This window comes from Tachypleus tridentatus, chromosome 11, assembly GCF_004210375.1.
Source record: "Tachypleus tridentatus isolate NWPU-2018 chromosome 11, ASM421037v1, whole genome shotgun sequence".
Lineage (NCBI taxonomy): Eukaryota > Metazoa > Arthropoda > Merostomata > Xiphosura > Limulidae > Tachypleus > Tachypleus tridentatus.
In genome coordinates, this window is record NC_134835.1 from 26,996,698 (window position 1) to 27,020,225 (window position 23,528).

At 32.9% G+C, this 23,528-nt stretch overlaps 2 protein-coding genes across 7 annotated transcripts; both read left to right on the top strand.

Moving 5' to 3' along the window:
* The first annotated feature begins 4,277 nt into the window (after positions 1 to 4,277).
* On the top strand, positions 4,278 to 12,859 carry LOC143231798 (nonsense-mediated mRNA decay factor SMG5-like). 6 transcript variants are annotated; one of them, XR_013017189.1, is made up of 7 exons: positions 4,278 to 4,512; positions 5,231 to 5,377; positions 6,200 to 6,265; positions 6,544 to 6,700; positions 8,179 to 8,269; positions 9,186 to 10,317; positions 11,705 to 12,859. XR_013017189.1 is itself a non-coding variant. In XM_076466454.1 (6 exons), exons 1-6 carry the CDS (start codon positions 4,480 to 4,482, stop codon positions 9,319 to 9,321), a joined length of 630 nt encoding a protein of 209 aa, XP_076322569.1. In that variant the 5' UTR covers positions 4,278 to 4,479; the 3' UTR covers positions 9,322 to 12,859. The 6 variants fall into 6 exon arrangements, 5 of the variants coding, with proteins under 5 accessions (XP_076322569.1, XP_076322570.1, XP_076322572.1 ...); XM_076466454.1 differs by having other exon boundaries at positions 9,186 to 12,859; XM_076466455.1 differs by having other exon boundaries at positions 4,279 to 4,512; positions 9,198 to 12,859.
* Positions 12,860 to 13,425: 566 nt separating this feature from the next.
* Positions 13,426 to 21,334, top strand: LOC143231803 (survival motor neuron protein-like). Its single transcript, XM_076466469.1, has 2 exons — positions 13,426 to 16,218; positions 16,773 to 21,334. Exons 1-2 carry the CDS (start codon positions 16,054 to 16,056, stop codon positions 16,809 to 16,811), a joined length of 204 nt encoding a protein of 67 aa, XP_076322584.1. The 5' UTR covers positions 13,426 to 16,053; the 3' UTR covers positions 16,812 to 21,334.
* Positions 21,335 to 23,528: the final 2,194 nt, after the last annotated feature.

Sequence of the window (23,528 nt, forward strand, 5' to 3'; positions counted from 1 at the left end):
GAAAATGCGAAAATAAAAACGGAATTATTGTTTTATGTCCTCAGTTTCCAACAACAGAAAAACTGTTAGTTTCCATGTTTAAAAATCACGTGGAACACTCGTGTTTCACTTCCGTAAACAACTTATGAAATCAACGTCACAAACTTAGGCTTAATATTCGAGAAAGCTCATATTAAACAGAGGCCAGGTGGGTTAGGGCGTTCGACTCGTAATCTGAAGGTCGCGGGTTCGAATCTCGGTCGCGCGAAACGTGCTCGCCTTTTCAGCCGTGGAGGTGTTATAGCATGACCACGGTTCGTTGGTAAAAGAGTGGTCCAAAAGTTGGCGATGGTGATGACTCACTGCCTTCCCTCTAGTCTTACACTGCTAAATTAGGGACGGCTAGTGCAGATAGCTCTCGTGTAGCTTTGCGCGAAATTCAAAGCAAACCAATTTTATTGTTGAGGATTCGAAGTTTAAAATAACGTAACAAAAGATAAACACGTTCCTATTTATTGGTTTCTCGACATAATTAATTTCATTTTATTTGTATTCGCAATTCTTTTCAAACTTGTAGCACTGGTTATAATATTTAGATCAGTATCTGCGTCAAACAAAACAAAACGATGGTGTTTGACTGTATATTAAAGGCTTTAAAGCTGCCAGTCTATGACCTTAAGCTGATCGACATACGAGTTGGCTTTCTAGTGCTATTAAAGTCATCTAATTTTTTTTATTAATCTACTTAAATGACCCACAATTCTCTTTTTGTTATACGTATGAATAAAAAGCGAAAAGGAAAATTTATGTTGTTCATTCATTGAGAACGGATATCAGTTAAATATTATGATAAAGTTAATGAAAATGATGTCTCGAACCTAAATTTCGAAACTGACTCCATAGATCGGCCCGGCATGGCCAGGTGGTTAAGGTGCTTGACTCGAAATATGATGGTCGCGGGCTCGAATTTCCGTCACACCAAACATGTTCGCCCTCTCAGTTGTGGGGGCGTTATGATGAGACTGTCAATACCACTATTCGTTGGTAAAGCGTAGCCCAAGAGTTGGCGGTGGTTGGTAATGACTAGCTGCCTTCCCTCTGATCTTACACTGCAAAATTAGGGATGTCTAACACAGAACGCCCTCATGTAGCTTTGCGCGAAATTAAAAACAAATAAACTGTATAGATGAACGAAGGCCGATGTCTTACTTTCACTGTTGATATACATGGTTTCATGTAATAAACCATGTGGAGTCACATGGTTCATCTAGTGAATAACTATTGTACTTCTTCATTCATCTTTAAAATTTAAATTTTGTTTCGAAGTTCTTTGCAAATATAATTATATTACATCTAACAGATATAATTAGCTTTAGAATCAGGGTAATCATGTGGCTTTCGTTTACTAAGTGTCCCCACATGAATAGGTCAGCCGAGAGAGTAAATATCCTTTAAAGTGTAGGGTAGAGACTGATTGAAATGATCAGGTTATGCACACACACTAAGATTGTGGTTGAAACTTACTGAAATGACCCGGTAATGTACTCTAAGTTTGTGGTGAATGTGTGTATTTTCTTATAGCAAAGCCACATTGAGCTATCTGCTGTGTGCACCTAGGATAATCGAACCCCTGATTTTAGCGTTGTAAGTCCATAGACTTACCGCTGTACCAGCGGAGGACAACTTACTGAAATTATCCTCTGATGCATTCCATGTTTGTAGTTCAAATTTACTGAAATTATCTGATGATGTGTCGTTATTGTGTGCTGATTTTCACGCCCTTAACTTTGAATTAGAAGAAAGGCAATATCTAAAAGCACCCACCGCACGCTCTTTGGCTACTCCAACAGTGGGGCCTGTCTGCCACGCTCGTAACGAACTCAAAACTTCAAAGTGTGTCATGATTTTTGTGGGGTGGGGATTGAACTACAGAACTTCCAAAGGATAATCAGTCATTTTAAACAATTGGGCCGCACTCGACCTAGAAAATGACTGACATAACCTTGCAATGTACTCTGAGCGTGGAGTATAGAGAGATGAACTGATGGTGGGCTATACGCGTGAGGAACATAGCATTAGAAATTGTTGAACTTTTTGTTTAAAATTAGATCCAAACCTCTAATACTTTGCGTTTCTTTCTTTTATATAACAGTAAGAACAATTTATAATTACGTTTGTTCAACCACAGCTATTAAAACTCGGTTTCTCGCACTGCAAGTCCACAGACTGTGGAAGAGAGGACTTTTAAATTCGAATTCCAAATTATGATATCTGAATCAGCTATTAACCACGAACTTCTGCTAAAAGAATATTTATTGACATCACACAAACACCCAAGAGTAAAGAACAATCGTAGATCTTTAAAAATTCTCTATTGATTCTTTTTTGTAAAATAAATAACAATATTTTTTTTTCTGTGAAGGTGACATCAACACATGGTACAGCTTGCCAGATTTCAATATATCATAACAAATGATATTCTCGATGTACAGTAGTGGAAATATTTATTGAAACACACAAGTGATTAAGTTATGGGCGCCCGCAGGGGGATAGGGGCACTTGCCCCAACCAAAAATGAGAATCACAATCATTTCTTTATCCATTCAGAATTTACATGTGTGTTTTTTCTTTTAGCAAAGCCACATCGGGCTATCTGCTGAGTTTACTGAGTGGAATCGAGCCCCTGATCTTAGTGTTGTAAATCCGTAGACTTACCGCTATACCAGTGGGGAACAGGACAGAGCGAAGATGGTGAGTGGAATATGTCTTCATATAAAACAACTTTAATGTGATACCAGATGTCGATATATATAAATCGTTTGCGATGTCAGAATGTCTGATGTTCTGATTTGAAGATAAGCTATAGCCCAACACAACCTGCTTAAACGTTTTTTTTTTTTTTTTTTTTTTTTGGGGGGGGGAGGGTTTAAGAAAAAAACTAAACCACGTGCTCACGTGCTGCAAACGGATCGGTTAAGATGAAAGTTCTTTGTACTTTACAAAACGTTCCCGGATGTCCTTCTAACTGTCAAGGCCAGAGTTATGAATCGTGCACTTTAGATGCATGAAATGACTCAGGGATAACACTTTCGTAACACCAGAATGCAGTTCTTTTCGAAATTTATCTTGAACGATTGAGAAAGGCGGAGCTGTCTTCAGGTGGGACAACTTTCTGGACAAAAAAAAAAACTTATCTGCTGGCGAGTTTAATCCGGAATCTTGAATTCTCGTGCGTTGTTTATTCTAGGTCACACAAAAACTCCCGCCTTCAAATTAAAAATAAACTCCGATATCTATTTTGCGGTGTCGTTTAGACATTTCAAGTTCAGAAATTTATTTACTAACGCTTAAAAAAACGTTAATTAGGGACGTGCGTTAACGAAAAAGTGAATTTATAAGCACGTTATTGCTTACGTGGAACAACTCACCACTGTGAATCTGATATCCATGGTTGGCGTCCCGTTGTGGCAGAAAATAAAAACAACGTCTTCCGCAACTTGGAATCGCGGGTACTATGACGTAATGTGTTTTTCGTTTTCCAGCGCTTTCGAATTGTTCAGAACCCATAATATATTTTATTTTCCCTAATTTAGCCTTGTAAGATTAGAGGGAAGGCAGCTGGTCATCACTACCCACCGCCAACTCTTGGGCTACTCTTTTATCAACGAATAGTGGGATTGACCGTAACATTATAACGTCCGCCCGGCTGAAAGTATAAGTATGTTTGGTGTGACCGGGATTTTATAAAACGCTCGAGTTTTAGGTCTTGTGTGAAAACTGCTACGACTTTTGTATGTAATCCTGTGTGTTAGCTTTTAACCAGAAAGGTATCTGGAATCAATTTTTGTAGTACTAAGAAATTATTTTCAGTTTAAATGTATAAGACAAGATGTTGTGAGGACGTAGAAAGTCAAAAAATAAGACGGAATACGGAACAGAAAAACTGTGAACTTTCTTGATTGAAGTAGTTTTGTTTCTGAGAAACTTAAATACGTATTTTATTAAGGTGTTGTCATTATTTTGTTATAGTTATCGCGTATATTCCTGTTTGTTTTGTTTTGTGTTTGAAACAGAAATAGCTCTAATTACTTTTTATTACATATTTTTATTCACTAACTTGACCAAAGCTCTTTTTTATTTATTTTTTCTCGTTAATGACTGCTTCTCTCTTTACTCACATGTATATATTGATAAATTTCTCGGAAACTTAAAGAAGAAAATACAAAACCACAAATAAAGTCGATGATAGTGTCATCTCACGGTATAAAGAAAAAGAAATAATAGCTTTGTTTTCTTGTTTTCTGAGAGTTCCTCCTGCGGGCAACGGTAACCATACTGATTTACAAAAGTCAAAACAGGGAATTGTTGTTGTTGTTTTGAATTAAGCACAAAGCTATACCATGGGCTATCTGTGCTCTGCCCACTACAGGTATCGAAACCCGGTTTTTAGGGTTGTAAGTCCGCAGACTTAGAAATAACAACATACTTTTGTTCAGGCAAATGTTTCAACATTTTTCTGCAGATGTTCTTCAGGTAAGTAGCTTAAGTGGGATGTGTGGAAGGCTGTAAGCTTACAACTAACCCTGTAAAAGTGATATATTACAACAGTCTCTCTGTAATAACTTATAGTTGTTTGGCTCTGTTTCTTTGTTGTTGTTTTCCTGAATTACACGTTGTATTCAAGTTTAGTGATTGCATAAAGGCTTCTACAAATCATTATATGCTAGTGGTTTATGTCTATTTAATTTGTGTAACGAGAGTGATGTAAGATTGTGGGATATAACACTGGAACATTCATTGTAACTGAACAATGTCATATATATGTTGTTACTCCCTTCATTCTGTGTAAACATAGTTACTTTTGTTACTTCAGTATCCAAACTTTTGTCATGAGAACACTGAAACTGGCCAGTTTAGATAAAATGCTTGTGTTTTTTTTTTTTTTTGCTCTCCAGCTTTCATTAGTTCTCTTAACTTTTTTACAATCATTTTGTGTGTTGTAATAATTAATGTTTATTTACTTGTTAGATATCAGTGGATATGTATTCTGGAATGTCATATTATACCACTAATATGTAGACTTTTTGAGGGGAAAAAAAAAGTTTATAAATTAATGTACACAATATTAATGAGATTGTTCAAAAGTGTTAAGTTGAATTTTGTGTTAATCAAGATTTGATTTTCTCACACAAGTGTATAAGCTAAAATGCATACATAAACATTTGTTTTTTTTTGCTTGTGGTGTTACTAGGTTTTTCTCTGCATACAGTGTCTTCACAATTTTGGCCAGTTATTAGCTAGGCTCCCAAAGACAGGAGTCAGTTTTAACTCTGAAAAAGAATGCTTTACTGCAAGTAGCACAGAAAAAAGTTTCAGTGGAGCTGTAAGTACTGAGGCTGTAAGTTTATAACAATCTAAATGTTATTGTGTTATTGACTAGTTACTGGTGTCCATCTCTAAATGTTATTGTGTTATTGACTAGTTACTGGTGTCCATCTCTAAATGTTATTGTGTTATTGACTAGTTACTGGTGTCCATCTCTAAATGTTATTGTGTTATTGACTAGTTACTGGTGTCCATCTCTAAATGTTATTGTGTTATTGATTAGTTACTGGTGTCCATCTCTAAATGTTGTGTTATTGACTAGTTACTGGTGTCCATCTCTTTTTCATAACTGTTTTTTTGTACACTTCTCTTTTGTTCTTTTTTTCTGTTTCTGTTATAAGCATTAATGATAAACCAAAAATTTGAATTTGATGCCGACTGAAGAAATGTGTAAATATTATGATAAGACAGTTAAAGAGTAAGTGAATATTTGTTTGAAACTTCCTGATGAAACCATAAACAACAGAAGAGTTTTGGAGAAAGAAAACTAACACTGGAAGTTTTTGTCTGACTTGTATGCACCATTATTCCAAAAACTGAATTGTGAATTTTTTATTAACTTTAGAGAAGTATTGAATTAATTTCGTACTTCTGTTTTATGTCATTACACAAGAAGAAACCTTGCACTAATTACTGAATGATATATATATATATAAATGTGTGTGTGTGTATAGTTTCTAGGCAAAGATGAGACTTGTTTAGTTTAGTGCCTGGGTTTTAACAAGCAGAATAAATTACTTTGTTTGTTATTTAACCTGTTAAATTTTATTCAGGTATTTGTTGTTTTCAAGAGTATTTTTTAGTGTTAATCTTTTGAATTAATTATATTTCTCAGGGAGTTGAGCAACCTGTAGGTCAAAGAAAACAGATGATGTGGAACATGGCTCATCTGTGGTTGAAGGTAGGAATGTTGTGAAAAATATATTGTCACGACTCTATAGTATTATTACAAATATAAATATATGTTAACTGTCTTATGTTGTATAAAGCATATCAGTTTATGATGTCAATTTATTTTTTATATATTTTTTGTTCTTGTTTGCAAATTCTACTTGACTAATATTTTAATGTTAGTGGTTTTTCCTTTAGTATACAAATTTTTTAAATGATGAAACATATCAGTAATTTTTTTTTGATTCATATGTCTAATATTTCACTGATATGGGTATGTGGATCTAGGCTGAAGTGAATGATTTGGAATCTAAAGTGAAAGGAGGAGGATTTCCCCAACTTTCCCCTTATCTGGTTCCTGACATTAGCTCCTTCTGTCAACATTTGGCATTGTTAAAGCAGTTGAGATTATCCAAGAGATTTGTTATTGTTGTGCCATCTGTTGGTAACTACATTCAGTAGCACAGTTTACTTCTACTATTAGTTTTTGCTTCGTAATTAATAAATAAAACTGAAGGTTATAGATACTCTTGTTGAGTCAAGTTACTCAGCACAATATGAAAGTCAAACATAGAAAATTGTGTTATTCCTTCTTACTCAGAGAGGTTGTTCCACTATAATTACTTCTAGAACCTTCTAAATGTGTGTTGAAAGTTTTTAATACAAATTTGTATTTCATCTGCTATTTTCTCAATTTTAACACTATATGGGTGCTCTCTGTTTGACTGGCCTTGTAACCAACACAACAAAACATGATATCTTAATTATCCTTTCCTTCTTTTAGGATGACTGCAGATTTCAGCAGAAAATTACAATTATTTATCCTAAATGGCAACAAGCTTGTAACAGTGTACTTCTGTTTTAATTTTGTTGTTTTGTTTCTCTTTTATTCATGCTTCATTATAATCTATAGTAACAAAGTGCAGGGATTTTATTTTAAAACAATTAGGATACGTCACCTATCATCTAACAACATATATTCTTTGTGCATTCCTCAAGGCAACAAAATTCCCATTTACCTTTTTTTTAATCTAACCTATTAAATTTTTAATTTGTACATTTTAGGACTTTTTGGTTAAAGTTTACACATTTATAAAAAAAATAACATGTTAAAGAAAAAAATTCAACACTTCAGGATTGAAACCTTTTTGATCTTGGAAGCTGATCTTCATCGAACCTAAGTTGGTTGTCCCAAAAATAATTGTATAATTTTCAAATACTCATTTTGGAAATAAAGTTCAAAGAGTAAAACAGAATTACTCATACTTATCTTTCTTTCTAACTTACCTACTTATGAAAAGGTTTAAAAAATTTCATTACCTAGTGGAATACTGATATCCTTTTACTAAAATGAAACAAAGACATTACAGTCACGTAGGTCATAGAATGGCTTTTCTATTGGTTATAAATATGTAAGGTTAACAAGAAAGCATGAGTAAATAAATAATTTAGAAAGAGATCAGACATTCTTATTTTAATTTCTGGCCTGTTAGTATCTGTTATCAGAGTATCTAATTATGGAATATTGTAACACTTAAAGGGAAGAAAGAAAGCTTAAAACAAATAATTCAGAGCTAAAAGGTATTGTGTGACATGTAGAAATAAAGATTAAAAATTGACATAAATATATCCTTTTTAAACTAATTGAAACTTGAATTGTAAATTATGTATTGATGCCAAACATTTTCACGTGCATTGACAATAAAGTTGTTTAATTGCATTTTAACTGTAACTTAGTAAAAGTTATGATGTGCACTGAACACCACTGTATGACTTGAAACAATAATTCAGAGTTCAATATTGATTAAGTATTTTTTTCTCCTAATTATAAGTGCTTTTTTTGTGTGTTTGGCAAAGGTAAGACATGATAGTTTGAATGTGATTTTATTATAACTACTTCTTTGTTTCCTTACTTGTTATTAGTGACAGCTAGTCTTGATGAACGTAAGAAAGAAAGTGTGGGAGCAAGAGAAGCAATTAGGTGGCTGGAAAATGAACTGAGGCATGGAACTAGGTGAGTAACGTTTTTTAGTTTTTACTGAATAACCTACAAGTAAAAATGTTGTGTTGGAATACAAGAAAATATCTGCAAAAGTATAATATTTATCCAACCATAAATTTTTATATTCAGTTAAAAAAAAAATAAAAACTAACATGTAATATACGTGTATTGTGTGGGAAAAAATACTTTGATTCTGTAACCTCCATTATTTTGGTTAAATAATTCATAGTTTATAATGTTAAAAACCATGTTTTAATACCTGTGATGAGCGCAGCACTGATTGGTAGCTCATTGTGTAGTTTGATTTTAAACACTAACCCGTTACCATACTCTTTTTGGTTTGGAAGTATAATTTGTCACCGGTTATTATTATTATTTGTTTGTTTTTTTCAATTTTTCTGTGCAAGTTTCATCTATGTTTTTATTCCCAATCTTGAAAATTGAAAATATTCTTTCCAACTTGTAAAAAAACAAATAATTCCCTACATCACGAATTGGAAATTATCTCTATTCTTATACTTGCACTTGTTATTTCAAAGTTCTAGGCATAGTTAAAAACATTCTTTATCTTTCAGAAGTCACACTCCGTTTCACCTTGTAATAATTTTCATCTTTCAAAAAAAAAATTAAATTCAATAAAACTATTACTGCTATTTCTTAATATTTTCATCTGGGAAATGATTGTTGTGAGGCAAATATTTTTTGACTTAGTTATTACTTGCCATCATATCATTTATAAACATCTAACTAGGGTTACACTACCTCTTTGTTTATTTCTGTATATAAATATATAATAATAAATAAATTGGAAACATTGTTTTGAATTGGTTTGATAGTATAAAAGGTACTAATATTGTTGAGTTTGTTTCTATGTACAAGTGTAATGATAATTAGGTTTAGGATATTTTCAAAACTTCATTAAAAAAAGAGTAATTTCAAGTAACCAATCTTGGATTGAAGACCAGAGCTTACAAGTGTTGGTGTCAAGGCCAAGAATGTTTAAACTAAGAGCAGTGGCAAGAATTTTGAAGACAAAACCACAGTCAGTAGTGCAGTTTTATTAAATGAGATAAGTTTGGCTTAAAATAGACACTTTTGATACAATCATGACAGTCATAAATAGAAAAGTCTTAAAGAATAGGCTAAATAAGTTTTTTGGTCAAAACAAAGATAAGGTTTGCATCTTTACAGAATATACTTTGTTATAGTGATACTCAAATGTTTTATGTTACTGCCAATAACAACAACAGATACACAAGTTTTACAAAGTACAGTCTATCCCAGAATTTTTTGGTTGGAATTTCATCTTAACATCTGATGTATTACAAAATGGGATACTTCTCTTTGACACTGTATTGTGATTATTATTATTATTGCTGGCCTATTAATAATAATAGTTAGAAAAGAAGTACCATTTGATAAATATATTTTAATAAGCTATGTCACAAAAAATACCAGTTTATTACATTTTGTATAGCATTGCCAAATCAATGTGAAAACTTTTTTGCTCTAACTTTATTGTTATTTTGAACTAAACCTCTGAAAATTAATGCAAAGAATACCTGAGCACATCCCTGTAATATCAGGACTACAACACAGGAATCATTTTTCAAAGTTCCTTAACAACTATTGCCATCCTTTCATAGGTTTATCAGTGACTTTTGGAATTTTTTTTTTTTTTTTTTTAAATTTAGCCGTTGATTATTTATTGAAGCCACTTGTGTGCATTTTACATGAAGAGAGGTTAAACAAAAATATTTATTAAATCCGTTTATAATCTGTTTGGTCTCAATGATCTTTGCCTTTCATTTTTAACACGTTGGATTCTGTTTTTTCTATAGAGAAATTCGAATATTCAAACTTGACAATTTTGGGCTGAATAAAAAAAACAACAAAAAACTGTTCCTTTAATTCTGAGAAATTGTTTTTGTGTATGTTTTACTAGGTAAAGAGTATTACTAGTGACAAACAGAAGGTTAAATCTAAAATATGTGTGGTGTTTATCATACTACTCTTACTGTAGAAGTTTTACCTCAGAACTGCTTTCAGTATTGGTAAAGGTAATTCATCTTTCTTCAGAAATTTATATTGATTTTAAAATAGTGAACTTTGGTGTAGATAACTGATTTTCAGTGCAAACTGGGATGCATGAGACAGAAGAGACGTATATCTTTGCTTAAGTTATAATTATTATTGCAAGTAGAAATCCTATGCTAAATGTCATTTTCATTTAAACAATGACTCAAAATATGTATAAGGTATTTTTAATTGAGTACAGGTATCATACTTTAGTAACTTGGTATTCATTGAGCTACCACAATAAACAAATTCTGTAGTAGTCTTAGTTTTGAATGGATGTCGTAAATAACTCCTGGATACTTAGGTGAGAATCTCTGGTTTGTAACAAGGTAGTTTAAGTTATTGTTATGTTATATTAGTATTTTCAAAATACAGTAACTTTTTCACACAAATAAGCTGTGAATGAAGTGCTTTTAAGTGAAGGATATTTCTGTCTATTATAAGTAACATGCTGTTCCTTTCAAATCGGAATTTCAAAATTTGATTTTAATTTGTTATTAAGATCATTGATATTTATGAATATCAAAAACCAAATTATCTATATTTATTGTAATCACAGAAAAATAAGAATAAACAATAACTCATAATAACTGCCTTTGCCTTTAACATTTTTTCGTTCTTCATGTTTTGATACTGAATTTATTTACATTTATACATACACAAGGTGCCTAGTTTGGCAAAAGAAAACAAAGTAACATATTTAAATAATGAATTTATTCTGTTCTGTTTTTCTGTGACATTTCAGACATTTTTCAGGAAGTAAATACCATGTGACATAGAAACTGTCTATTTTGTGGTTAATATAAGAAAACAATTTTTTACTGGGTTGGATATTGCTGCAGCATATACTACACTGTTTTTATAGTACACATGAAATCTTTTTAACATTATAGTAATATGTGCACACAAAAAAATGTATTTAACTTTAGCAAATATGAGGCCTTTACTCTAACGTTTTAAGTTTCTTATTCATTTCTACCGTAGATTTTTGTTTATTTCATTTATTTCTTACTTTATGTATTGATCAACACTTGCCACAATCAGGTCAAACTGTGAACATCATGATTTTTTAGAGTTGCATTCAAGATTTAATTAAACTATGTAGTTATTATGTATGAATAAAGTTGGCATCAAAATTTAATTAATATTTTATAAACTTTAAGTTCTTAACTTTACAAGGATTTTTTTTAAAATGCCCAGTTTCTTTTGATATGAGAATGTGATGCTTGCTTTGCAGGTTTTTCTTCATCTCTGATTTATTTATCAACTCTCTGAAAAGTACAAAATTTAACATAAATTACTCATTATGATATAGATATTACTCAGGCAAAACATAATTTTCATAACTTTCTTGTTACTTGTTTACAGAGCCATAAACTAGAAAATCAGAACCACCTTGCAACACCCATCTGTCATATCCTGTCTTACACAAATTGCCAATAGTTCACTTGGATATTTTATACCATATTATTTATAATGAATTGAAAGCCAAGGCTCTAATCTATAAAATGATGTATTTTTGTACATTGTCTGTTTCCATTTTTTAGTTTCACATTTGTTCTCACTGGCATCACATCAACAAGCTCAGCTGGATTTTGAGGCTCTTATCACATAGTTAGAAAGCCAGAAAAATTATGATAATTATTGGAGATGTGTAATTCATCCATGTAATTTACTTTATTTTCTGATGTACATCATATAATAACAATTACTAAGTTAGATGAGGTAAGATAAAGAGAAACAATAATAAACATTCTTCACAAGATTTTTCTTTCTGTTATGTAATTTCATATGGTAATTTAAGCTTTGAGTTTCCAAGTAACTTACTACTTGTATGTGATGGGATTATTAGTTGGAGGCATTTCAAAGGGCAATAAAATTTAAGTAAAAACAAATGTCTACTGTTTTAGTATAAATGTAGTTTGATGTTACATGTGAAGTTGCTTGAGAATGAAAATGAAAAGATAATTTAGGTCAACTTTGTATATAGGGTACTGAAAAGTAAATTTTATAATTATTGAAAAGGTTTTTAGAGATTACATAAATTAGTAAATTGTCAAATGAATAAAAGTATTTTTAATTTTAACATGAAAGTCACTTTGCACTTGGACTAGTTAATAAAACTACTTGATAAATTCAGAGGCAAACCTTTATTAACAAGTACCTCATTAAAAATATGTATTTTTTATATACAGAGGTCTTGTAATGTTTACTGCCAAATTGTGTGAAAATACTAAAATATTAAAAGTAATAGTATGGAAATGATAATGAGTATAAATTGCTACAAACTATTTTATATAGTAAATAGTAATAGTATGGAAATGATAATGAGTATAAATTGTTACAAACTTGGTTTATTTGACCGAGCTCATGTGAATAAGATTAATTAAAAGCAGCTACATACATTTTTGTTACCAATATGGGTTACACACTTCCAATTCCATCTGGAAGGTGCACAAATCCCTTTGGTAGCTGAAATCAAGTTCTTAGGACTTCTTCTTGACAGTAAGCTGACTTTTATTCCACATATTAATTAGCTTAAAGACAAATTACAACAGTACTGAATATGCTTTGCATCCTCTTTTCCACCTCTTGGGGAGCTAATAAGTGCTCTGTACTTAAGATCTATAATTTTATCTAAGAAGGACTGTCAGTCTCTAGACTGCACTTCATCCAGGGGCTTCCTGCATTTCACCAGTCCAGAGTTTGTAAACAAAATCATATGAAGATTACTTCTCGTATGTTTTCAAGTATCTTTAAATTATGTTGCAAAGCTCTGACCTCTGCCACAGTATCCCATCTGCCATTGTATCTTTATGCCTTATTGGGCTATGTATTTTGCAGATAAGTAGTCTAAGATTTATACCTTTGGCCTACGTATTTAGGCAAAGTTGACTGAGATGATTCTGACATTTCATCCTGCTACAGAATCTTATAATCAGCTCATCTCACCATGGATTCTTGCTTTCTCCACTTGTTATTCCTTGAGTCACCTAAAGAACTTGGATACTTCTGCCTGAAAGCACAGTGGCATTTATTTAAGAAACACTTTTTAAGTTACTTTTTTTTTTTTTTTTTTTTTACAGATAACTCAATATCAGTTGACCATGGGTTCATCTGTGGTTTGCAACAACTTTGTATTAGTTCAACAGTTTCCTTCATGTTCTGTGTTCATTATTCAGTTTTATGTAATATCACTTGCTCTGAAATGTATAGAAGTTAGCACTACTCTAATTGTATAATCTCTACTGACTCTCTTAATACTATGAAGGCTCTGAAACCACTTAATATTAGTTCTCATTAAGTTGTCTTGAGTGTTGTAAAATGAATGTACTATTTCTCCTATTTTCTTTCTGTACAGTTTTTTAGCCAGCCATTTCTCACCTTTTTAACCATTCCAATCATGATCATTTGTTATGCCTGTTAGGACTCTGTAGTGTTAAGTGACTCATACTGACTCATATCGACGTGCTAAGAATCAATTGTTCATATATTGGATCCTTTGTTTTCCTGTGACTTATCTTCCATTACCTTCATAAGGTGGCTTTGTAAATGACTTACATAAGCCTATAATAAATTATCATTACAGAAGAGGAATCTTCTGTAGGTTGCATCTTACTAGATTCATCATATTTCTATGTCATTAACCATCCCAGTTGAATTGACCTCTATAAGACATTGAGTGGGCTGGTATGTGGACTACTACTACTAATTTTCTATTTCAGTTCTTACATTATCTGGCAGTTTCATTTTCTGAATGCTTTCAATTTTTACTACATCTGTTAGACTCTAACAGGTAATTTTCTCAGTCATATAGTATTTCATTCCAGTATACCTTTATTTTTTGCTGGATCCCTTCTCTGTTTCACACTAACAACAATTTTAATTATAATTACTATGGGCTGCAACAGGCTGTGTTGAAATGAGGTGTTCCATAAGACTATCTAGACACATATTGGATGGTATCACCTTATTATGGACTGCCACTCATGGACAATCACTAGTAGAGCTAAAGGAAATCCTGGTTGTCCCTGCCTATCATCAGGTTGTATAAACTGGGATCAGTTTACTTTCAGACATGTAGGAAACTTGGTTCACATATTGCACAGATTTTAGAGTACTGTTCCTCAGGTCCCTCCAATGCTTTTTATCTCCCAGACGTTACCAGTGATCCTTGGGAGTCCGTACCAACCACAGTTTTCTGTTGCTGGAGTGGCAGACAAAAGCTTTTCCTTCAGATTGTTTGAGCATGTTTCTCCACTCTAGGAGAAGAGGGCAAAGTTGGGGGCCTTCATACTTTGTTTTCTCCAAGTGTAAGTAGGAGTGGCACCAGCCTCCATGGGAGCGTACTTGTAATTCCAGTTCAGATTTAACACAAAGCTATCTGGTTGGTGAGTGCATGGCCATCCTATTTTATCAATGTTGATTTCATTTATTGTTCATGGAAGGTGATCCACTATCTTCTCATAATTCTGAAAGTGAAGTGGTCCTATTCTAGGTCCTTGATTGAGCACAGGTACCATGGATGCATCCTGATGGATGGGTTCTATATATATATATATTTATAACCATTCTGTTCAAAATACAGCAATGGTGTTCTGATGGTGTAAAGAGTATACCATCCCTTAAATTGAGTGGCATCATAGAATTAAACATCTAAATGCAGTTCTCCTCTTCAATTGGATGTGCTCATCCTATCCTCATGCAGATGTTTGAATCCTGCAGGCTGGTTTTTTGAATATCAAGAGAGCCAATCAACTTTAGTCCTCACACAGGTTTGGGGTTGTCCATCTGTCTCCCTTTATTCTTCCTTCTGTGAATTGGGTAATGGAAAGTAAGCAGTATATTTCTGTTTCTGTCTTGGGCACTCCCTCATTCTCTCATGAGATATGGATGTTACTGACCTTTGAATGTTTTGGCACAGTCCTACAGTGACAGGAGTTTATTGCTTGCAGTGAGCTTCCAGCAAATACAGGATGACACGTTTCCAGATTTCTGGGTCAATCCTGTATCATGCCCTGGAGTCTGTGTTTACCTCACATCCATGATTTTAGGGCCTGAAATGACTGTGATGATCCTTGCCTTACCTTCAAGCAAATGTCAGTACCCAGCAAGGAGGTTTTAGATGTGGTTAACATGATAAATATGAGTTGGTTACGTTTGTGTCTGACATCTTAATTAGATGAACACAATCCTCCTATGGCAGTTCCTGGAGGGGGCATATAGATACAAGCCAACTTTAGTTGAAACTGGCAAAAAGTGTATGTAGAATAAACAGACATACAAGTGAATCACACTTCTGCTTTATATATTTATATTAATAATATTTTAATATGATAGCCTACATTTAATCCTCATGTTAAGGTTATCAGTTTAATTTTTAACATTTCTAACAAAGGTGAAGAATTGCATATTGTGTTACATAATCTAACAGCTGTTCAGTTTTTAATTAAATTATAATAAATGGTTTCAGCTTGAGTTTTGAGTTAAAAGTTCAAATATGTCTTATGAGAGAAGCGTAAGGTAAAAAAATTATTTTCAAACTTTCTTCACTAAAAAAAGTTTGAAATACGTTTTCTCTATTTTATTAAGCTTATGATATATATAAGAAGATTGTTGGCAGGTGATAGTAAACATATATACTGTTACTTTATAAATTGGGAGACTACTGTCAGGCAATATTTTCTGAAGATGGACTTCTCTATGAAGCATGTGTTATGAGTACTAATGAACAAGAAGGGACATGTGTTGTTCACTTTCTTGGGTATGGTAATGAGGAAGAAGTTTGGATTGGAGATCTTCTTGCATCTCAAGGAAAGCATGCAAGAGCACAGCAGGAACTTGCAGCCCAAGGTTATTTTGCTGATAACATTGATGTGGAGGTAAAATATGCATACTCAGTCAGTAATTTAAGACTTGTATAACATTATACATTTATATATATTTATTATATTGACTTTTAAGTCATTGCTAACCTACATCACAGAAGCTACAAGGATGCAGCACATGTGCACCCATCTTACAGTATCCAAGAGCATAAAACTGACCTTTAGTCATCACAAAGTTACCTATCTTGGCTGAGCTTTAGTGGGCTAGTATTCTCAGTTATATATGTATTATCATTACTACAATTAACAAATATGTTTTTTAAACTTATTTCTTTTGTAAAATATATAACTGTAAATAAAGAAGTAAAGCAAACAATTATCTCTTCCAGTTACAACCTTTGTACTCAGTTGCTGTTTGCCTTAGGTTGCTAAGATTTAAGAAACTTCACACGTGGAAGATGAGAAATTAAATAATTTTTAAAGGTTTTATATATATATACATTTGAATAACCAAAAATTTATAAATTTCTATATTGATACCATTATAATTTTTCAAGTGTAGTAACTAAGCTGTATTTGGGTCTTAAAGAATATAAAATTTCAAACAGGCTAAAGACCCAACTTACCAGCACAAAGTAATACTTTAAAATGGTTGAGAAAACTACTTGAGGGATATTTTAAGCTTTTGATTGGTTATTCACAAGATGTAAGTGCATATAAGGACCTGTTTTCAGAAATGGGAAGAGGTGAGTAGAGCCACTGTGTTTAATTCAGTATATGAATGATATATCAGCAAATAGAAAAGATAGGAGGTTCTTATTTCATATTCTAGCTTCTCAGTATCAGTAATTTGAGTTCCTAATTTGTACAAAACAATAAGCTTTGTACTTGGACACCCAATCTGAACCAATGCTGCATTTAACATACCTTGTGACACACAGAAATCAATGTTTGAAAGTGTTTTTTTAATATTTATTTTTAAATTAAGAAATTGAATAATGTATAATATGAAAATTTACAGTATAATCTACAATTTGATACCAAACATAATGACATAAATTCATAAAATAGTATTATAGTATTAAAGCAGTATTATAATTGCCTGAGAACAAGCTATTTTTTTATGTAATATATTGTAATGAATATATGTGTGTCCATGAAAGATATCATAAGTGAATGTTTTAAAAGCATTGCATGGTATTGTAAACAGTATAAATACAAAAATGCTTTGTATCTAAACTTTATGTAGTATTTGTCAACCTTTGACTGTGTTCTTTTAGGTTTATTCCCATTTTGTTTACAACTATTTAGTCTTAGTGCCAATGGAAGTAGACAGCTTTGATGTCACTGGTTGCTCCACACATTTTTATTTTTGTGTGTTTTATCTTGTACAAAATAATACTTTTTTTCAAGAATTGAAAGAAATCCTTTTAATTATTGCACAGAATAAGTTTTTTTCCTTCAGATAACTTAATACTTGCATGTTAAAATGTTTAAATATTTAGTATTGTACTTAAAGCTGGTAGAAGTATGTGTAACATTATTCTAAAACTGAAATCTATAAAAATTAATGATAATTATTGGAATTGTTATTTAAAATACTAAAGATTACTTGTAGTAACATCATTCTTTCAAAGAGGTAACTGCTAAAATTATACTTCTAGTTTCATTTTAAAGGTATTTTAGTTTAAAAATAAAATTGTGTTCTTTTCACCAGGGCCTGGCATGGCCAAGCGTGTTAAGGCATGCGACTCGTAATCTGAGGGCTGCGGGTTTAGATCCCCATCGCGCCAAACATGCTCGCCCTTTCAGCCGTGGGGGCATTATAATGTGACGGTCAATCCCACTATTCGTTGGTAAAAGAGTAGCCCAAGAGTTGGCAGTGGGTGGTGATGACAAGCTGCCTTCCCTCTCGTCTTACACTGCTAAATTAGGGACGGCTAGCACAGATAGACCTTGAGTAGCTTTGTGTGAAATTCAAAAACAAAATCTTTTCACCTGAGTGTGCACTTCAGTGTAAGTTCCTGAGCATGCTGCAGGCCTCTAACAAAGCTCTCATTCCTACATCTATTAATGTGCATTGTACCAGTCTGTTGTTTCATCATTATTAAACCATAGCCCCCCAGCAGTAGGAGGGTGACACATCTTTTATGTGTAGTAGTCACCACAAACACAAATGTAGTCTTTCCTTTCTTCATTATCAAGTAGAATAATACTAAGTTTAAACTTAACAGTTAGAACTTTCATTTGAATTATGTTGATTTTGATTTTCTTTAAATTCACCTTTTATTGTTAGGGGAAACATGTCTTACTACCTGTTACTGTTATTTAATCCAATGTACAAGTTTCATCCAGTAATCTTCAAGGTCATTATTAGATCTATGGCTATTGCCATACTTGTTTTAGTGTATTTTTAATTATTGCCGTTATTTTCTTTCTTTATGATTTAAGAAAAAGGACTATCATAATATGAGCTTCATGTTTTCAACTGAATGTTCCCACATTAATGATATCCTTCAAGGTTTTTAAAACTCTTTTACAGAAGTCATATTATACTGTAATGACAACTGCAGACAATGATCAGTGATATTACTGCCATTATGCACAATTTGGCTGGGTTGATTCTTATCTCTGATATAGGATACTAACTACACTTGCTTTAACTTCTCATCAAAGTTCTACTTTTGTCTTTCTATGCTTGGGATTTACAGTTATGTGTCTTTTGTTTTCTCTTTCTGCAATTAATTTCTGCTAAATCTTGAAGACCTGCATGGTCCTCTTTCACCTGATTCTTTGAGTCTAGAGATATATTTTTCTTTCAATCTACCCTTTTTCACCTTATTTTAATTTCTTTTTTGTTCTTCTGCTCCTTTTTATCCATCATGACCCTTCCAGCTTTTGTGAGGCAGCTTACACATATTTGTTTTCCACTTTGCTCTGGGTTTTCTTCCATTTGTTCCATTTAGTTGGATATTTTTTTGGACTGCTCCTTGTTAGGTTGCTTTATTTTCTGTTTAACCCTTATCCCGGACTTCTGTCTTGGGTCCTTGTGATATGGTGTTTGGGTTTTTGTGTTTTTTTTAATTAAGTTGGTATCTTCAGCTGATGATGCAGTTCTTCAGCAGTGTTCGTATTCACCAGATTTTTATTTTGTATGTCTATATATATTGTTTTTTTTGAGTGATCCTCCTCTTTCTCTTGTCCTCTTCTTACTATTAACTATCTCCCTTAAGCCATGGAGGCAATTCATTCCTGGAGCTACTTGTTGACTTCAGTCCTGTAAAAACTTTTCCATTGGTGAATCCCTTTGCTACATCCTATGAAGTTCTGTAGGTTCTTTCTCAGAGGTTTTTCCTTCCATCTTTTACTCTGCACCTCTCCTATTGAATAGGCTGTGAGGTAATTCCTCTGCTCCATTCTAGAGTTCTACTTCTGTATTTTTTTATCATTCCAATGAAGGCAGAAGGCTATTAGTCTGTCCCACTTAACCCAATTTTGGTCTTTCTTTTGGTCAGTTTTCTCATCATGATGGATAACTTCCACATCTTGATTTGTCTACATATTTTTTGCTTCCTTTGATTTACCTCAGTGATCAAATATTTGATTCTCAATAGTTCCTTTTAAGTTGGTTATGGCCCAGACTTTTTTTTTTCTCTGAGGTCATATTCTTGAAGCCTATTATATCACTAATCTATAGACACTTGGTCTCCACTTACCACACCGAGTGTGGCTTACTTTGTTTTGACTTCCCTTTTCCTTCAGGAGTAGTCTCATTTCAATCTCAACCCTCCTCTAACTACATTTGTGGAGAAGGCACAGCCTACATTTTTTGTCTTTGTTACTTGGAGGTTTTGATACCAGGACTCTTGTGTTTCCTTTGTTTCCTGCATGAGTTATTTTGGAGGATTCCCTCTTCTCTTGAATCTTTTGTTCCTCTTAGATTTGCCCATACACATTTCCTTCAGTAGTTTATGACCTGTCAATGCAGGTATCAGTTGATCTCACATGGCCCTGGATACCCTTTTTTCCCATTTATACAGACTTGCATATGATTGGAGCCTTTCAGATCTCAGATCAGTGACTGTGTGCTCCTTCTGCATATAAATGTGAGTTTCTGTATCTTTGGTGACTGTAGGTGGTACTTAGTGCTTAACACCCACCAGTTCTGTAACTACACCTTTCAGCTGCTTCTGTTCCAATGAGGTACAGCTCTGGATGGCTGATCCATTTCTGATGCCAAGGGCAAGGTTTCTCTGGTTCTACATTTTGAGCTAGTCTCTCCTCACAGTCTAACCTTCATTTTCTGTCTCATCTGTTTGGTATTTTTATTGTGATCCATTCAAAAACATCTGTTGTTCCCTCCCCCATTGTGGAAGTACTCACTCTCAGAACTTCTTTTGTCTTGGTTCTGGTCTTTCTCATATACGATCATGATCATCACATTTAGTTACTTATGAATCATGTCTTGAAAACTTAAGCTTAGGTGATAGAAGAACAACTCTCTCCTAGATCTGGTACCTTTACATACAGTGGTTTCTCTATCTTCTGGTATTTGTAGTGGATTTTTCTCTCACTTTTGACCTCCTATCATTACTGCCTTTCCACTCACTTTACTTTCAATCTCAGATACTATAGGATGTGATACAATAGTGTCCCATCACATACACCACAGTAACGTTTCATGTATCCTGGCTTTTGTCTCCCTCTTGTTGTCAGTTTCCACTCCACAGAACAACTCTCTCCCAGATTTGGAACCAATCCATACAGTGGTTTCTCTATCTTCTGGACTGCTTGTTTGTTCTTTCTTTGTTTTTTTCTGGTCTTATAACTACCTTATTCAACATATATATATATTATCCAGACAGTGGGATGTACCAATAAGCAGTTGGTGTGTAACAGGAAATACTTACCCAAAATATGCATTCAATGGGTAGCATGGAAAATGTTAAGCCATCTGCCTCTGCTTATTGCCTGCTGTTGATATGGAGTTTTATACAAGACCAGCCAATCATTAATTGACAAAAATGTAAAACAAATTGACAGTCAGGGGGTGTCTATACACAAACACCTGGTGTCTTTAGTTGTAGTAACCTTTGTGCTGTCTCTAAGTAATGGACATAATTCCAGGTGATTGTGTCTGATGACAGTGGTCCATTCACATCTTCAGTATTCTCCCATGCAAATTTCTCTCTTCCCTATTTCTTATAGTACACTTGTTTTGTTTCTTTTGAGGGGTGGCTTTGCTTCATTAGTTACAAGCTGCTGAGGAAGTAGATATGGAGAATTTCTCATTTAGTGATGTGATTGCTGTAATACAAAACCAAGTGAACACACACCTGTATTCAGAAGTAGAGCTAGAGTGTTACCTGGTTGTGTAGTACAAGACATGTCATTAAATTATGAATCAAGCCAATCTTGACTGTTAGATCCAGACCAATGAGCTGTGGGATGATATTCTTTGTACACCTCATTTGTATGATATCCAGTATTGAATAGCCTGAATTAGGATTCAGGACAGCAGATTTATGTTAATACTGGAGCAGGATTCAGTACAGCAGGTTTATGTTAATACTGAAGCAGGATTCAGGACAGCAGATTTATGTTAATACTGGAGCAGGATTCAGGACAGCAGATTTATGTTAATACTGGAGCAGGATTCAGGACAGCAGATTTATGTTAATACTGGAGCAGGATTCAGGACAGCAGGTTTATGTTAATACTGGAGCAGGATTCAGGACAGCAGGTTCATGTTAATACTGGAACAGTTGGCTCTTTAGTGGAGTTGTTAATTTCGGAGTTGAGTTTGTTATACAACAGAACATACACCCACCCTGTGGAGTGCCAGTTATAACCTCAGCGTGGTTGGGAAAGTGCTACTGACTGGTTGTCTTCCGCCGGTCAGTATTTCAAAATCATGGACGGCAGCAATGAGTATTATTTAGTAGCTCTGTCATAAATCTGAATAAAAAAGGATGCGTGATCTGGGAGAATAGTCTGACGAGTTCAGAACACTCTCATATTCATATACGATCTTAATATAAATACCAAATGATTAAGGATATGGAACAATTGTATGATAAATTTATGGGTAATATATGTTCCTCCGATACTGTAAATACGTTTTGTTTACTGTAAAGACGTTTTGTTCATATATTTGTTCTGTTCAGTGTCTAACAAAATTCTCTTTAAGAAAGACGTTTGTTTGTACTCGATTTTTTTGTATAACGTTATATATATATATATATAAAGACAACACTTTCAGAGTATAAACAAACGTCTGACGTTAAAAATAAAATGGTAAAAATATTTTCTCCAGTAAAAGTCAAATATTTTTAACTATTGCGACTGTAATTAGTTAAAGTGTTCTTCGTAATAAAGGTTTCATAGTATTGTAATATTTTAAATTTACATTCCATATTACTGCAAGCTGCGGTCGTCTTTAGTAAGTATAATAAATTATAAATTAATAAATATATCCACACACCATACAAGTTCAGGAAAATTCAATAAACAAGAAAACGTGAACACTTAAAAGCTTTTTTTGGTTAAAATATGAAGATATTAGACTCATTTGTCCAATTCATAAGGAAAGTTATACCATACACGGCCTGTTATTACTAATTCAGTTTTTGAATTGGATATAACAAAACAAAAGAACTGATAAAACGAAAACAAAACCATACTTTAATAGCTAAACACATGTATCATTGAAGCTTCTAATACTTTCTATGAATATACATAGAAAATATTAATCATTTTTAATATTTAATAATCATATCACAGGGGTTTTGTCATATCTTTACTGTAGTTTCAGTTTTGTTTTAAAACGCATGTTTCTTCTTCTGACATATTTTAATTAATTAAGTTTGAATAGAAAAATCCAGGTCATTAAAAGTAAACTAAACCCATGTTGAAAAGATTAGCTTTCTCTGTCTACTTTTTATTTTATTGTAATTGATAGAAAGAGAAAATTAATTATATTAATGATTTATATAACATAGAAACGTCATGTCAAGTTCTGACATTTTCATAATTTCGTTATAGAAAATCATTTTTAAAACTCTTATTTACATTACTGTCTTGTATAAAAACCAGCAAGTTTGTAGAACAAAATAGCCGATTTCCAAGGGGAATTAAACATATATTGACCATGACGAAATAGAGAGAAAACTTAACTACATTCAAACGTCTAACAAAATGTTAAAAAACAGCACCTTGTGTTTTATAGGTTATTAGTTAAAAAAAAGGGTTTAGAATTGTAAAATTATATTTTTACACAAGCTTTTCGACTTAATATATACTACACGTCTTCTGTAGTTAACAAAAATATCAATATTTGTACTTTATTAGATCTAACAATACGT

Excerpts from the sequence above, each read along its gene's own strand:
- LOC143231798 (XM_076466454.1), top strand. The coding sequence starts at position 4,480 with ATGTTTCAACATTTTTCTGCAGATGTTCTTCAG. Across the intron at positions 5,378-6,199 it reads GAGCTGTAAGTACTGAGGCT|GGAGTTGAGCAACCTGTAGG; the intron begins GTAAGTTTATAA and ends TATATTTCTCAG. Across the intron at positions 8,270-9,185 it reads GAACTGAGGCATGGAACTAG|AGTAATTTCAAGTAACCAAT; the intron begins GTGAGTAACGTT and ends CATTAAAAAAAG.
- LOC143231803 (XM_076466469.1), top strand. The coding sequence starts at position 16,054 with ATGAGTACTAATGAACAAGAAGGGACATGTGTTGTTCACTTTCTTGGG. Across the intron at positions 16,219-16,772 it reads CTGATAACATTGATGTGGAG|GCTAAAGACCCAACTTACCA; the intron begins GTAAAATATGCA and ends AATTTCAAACAG.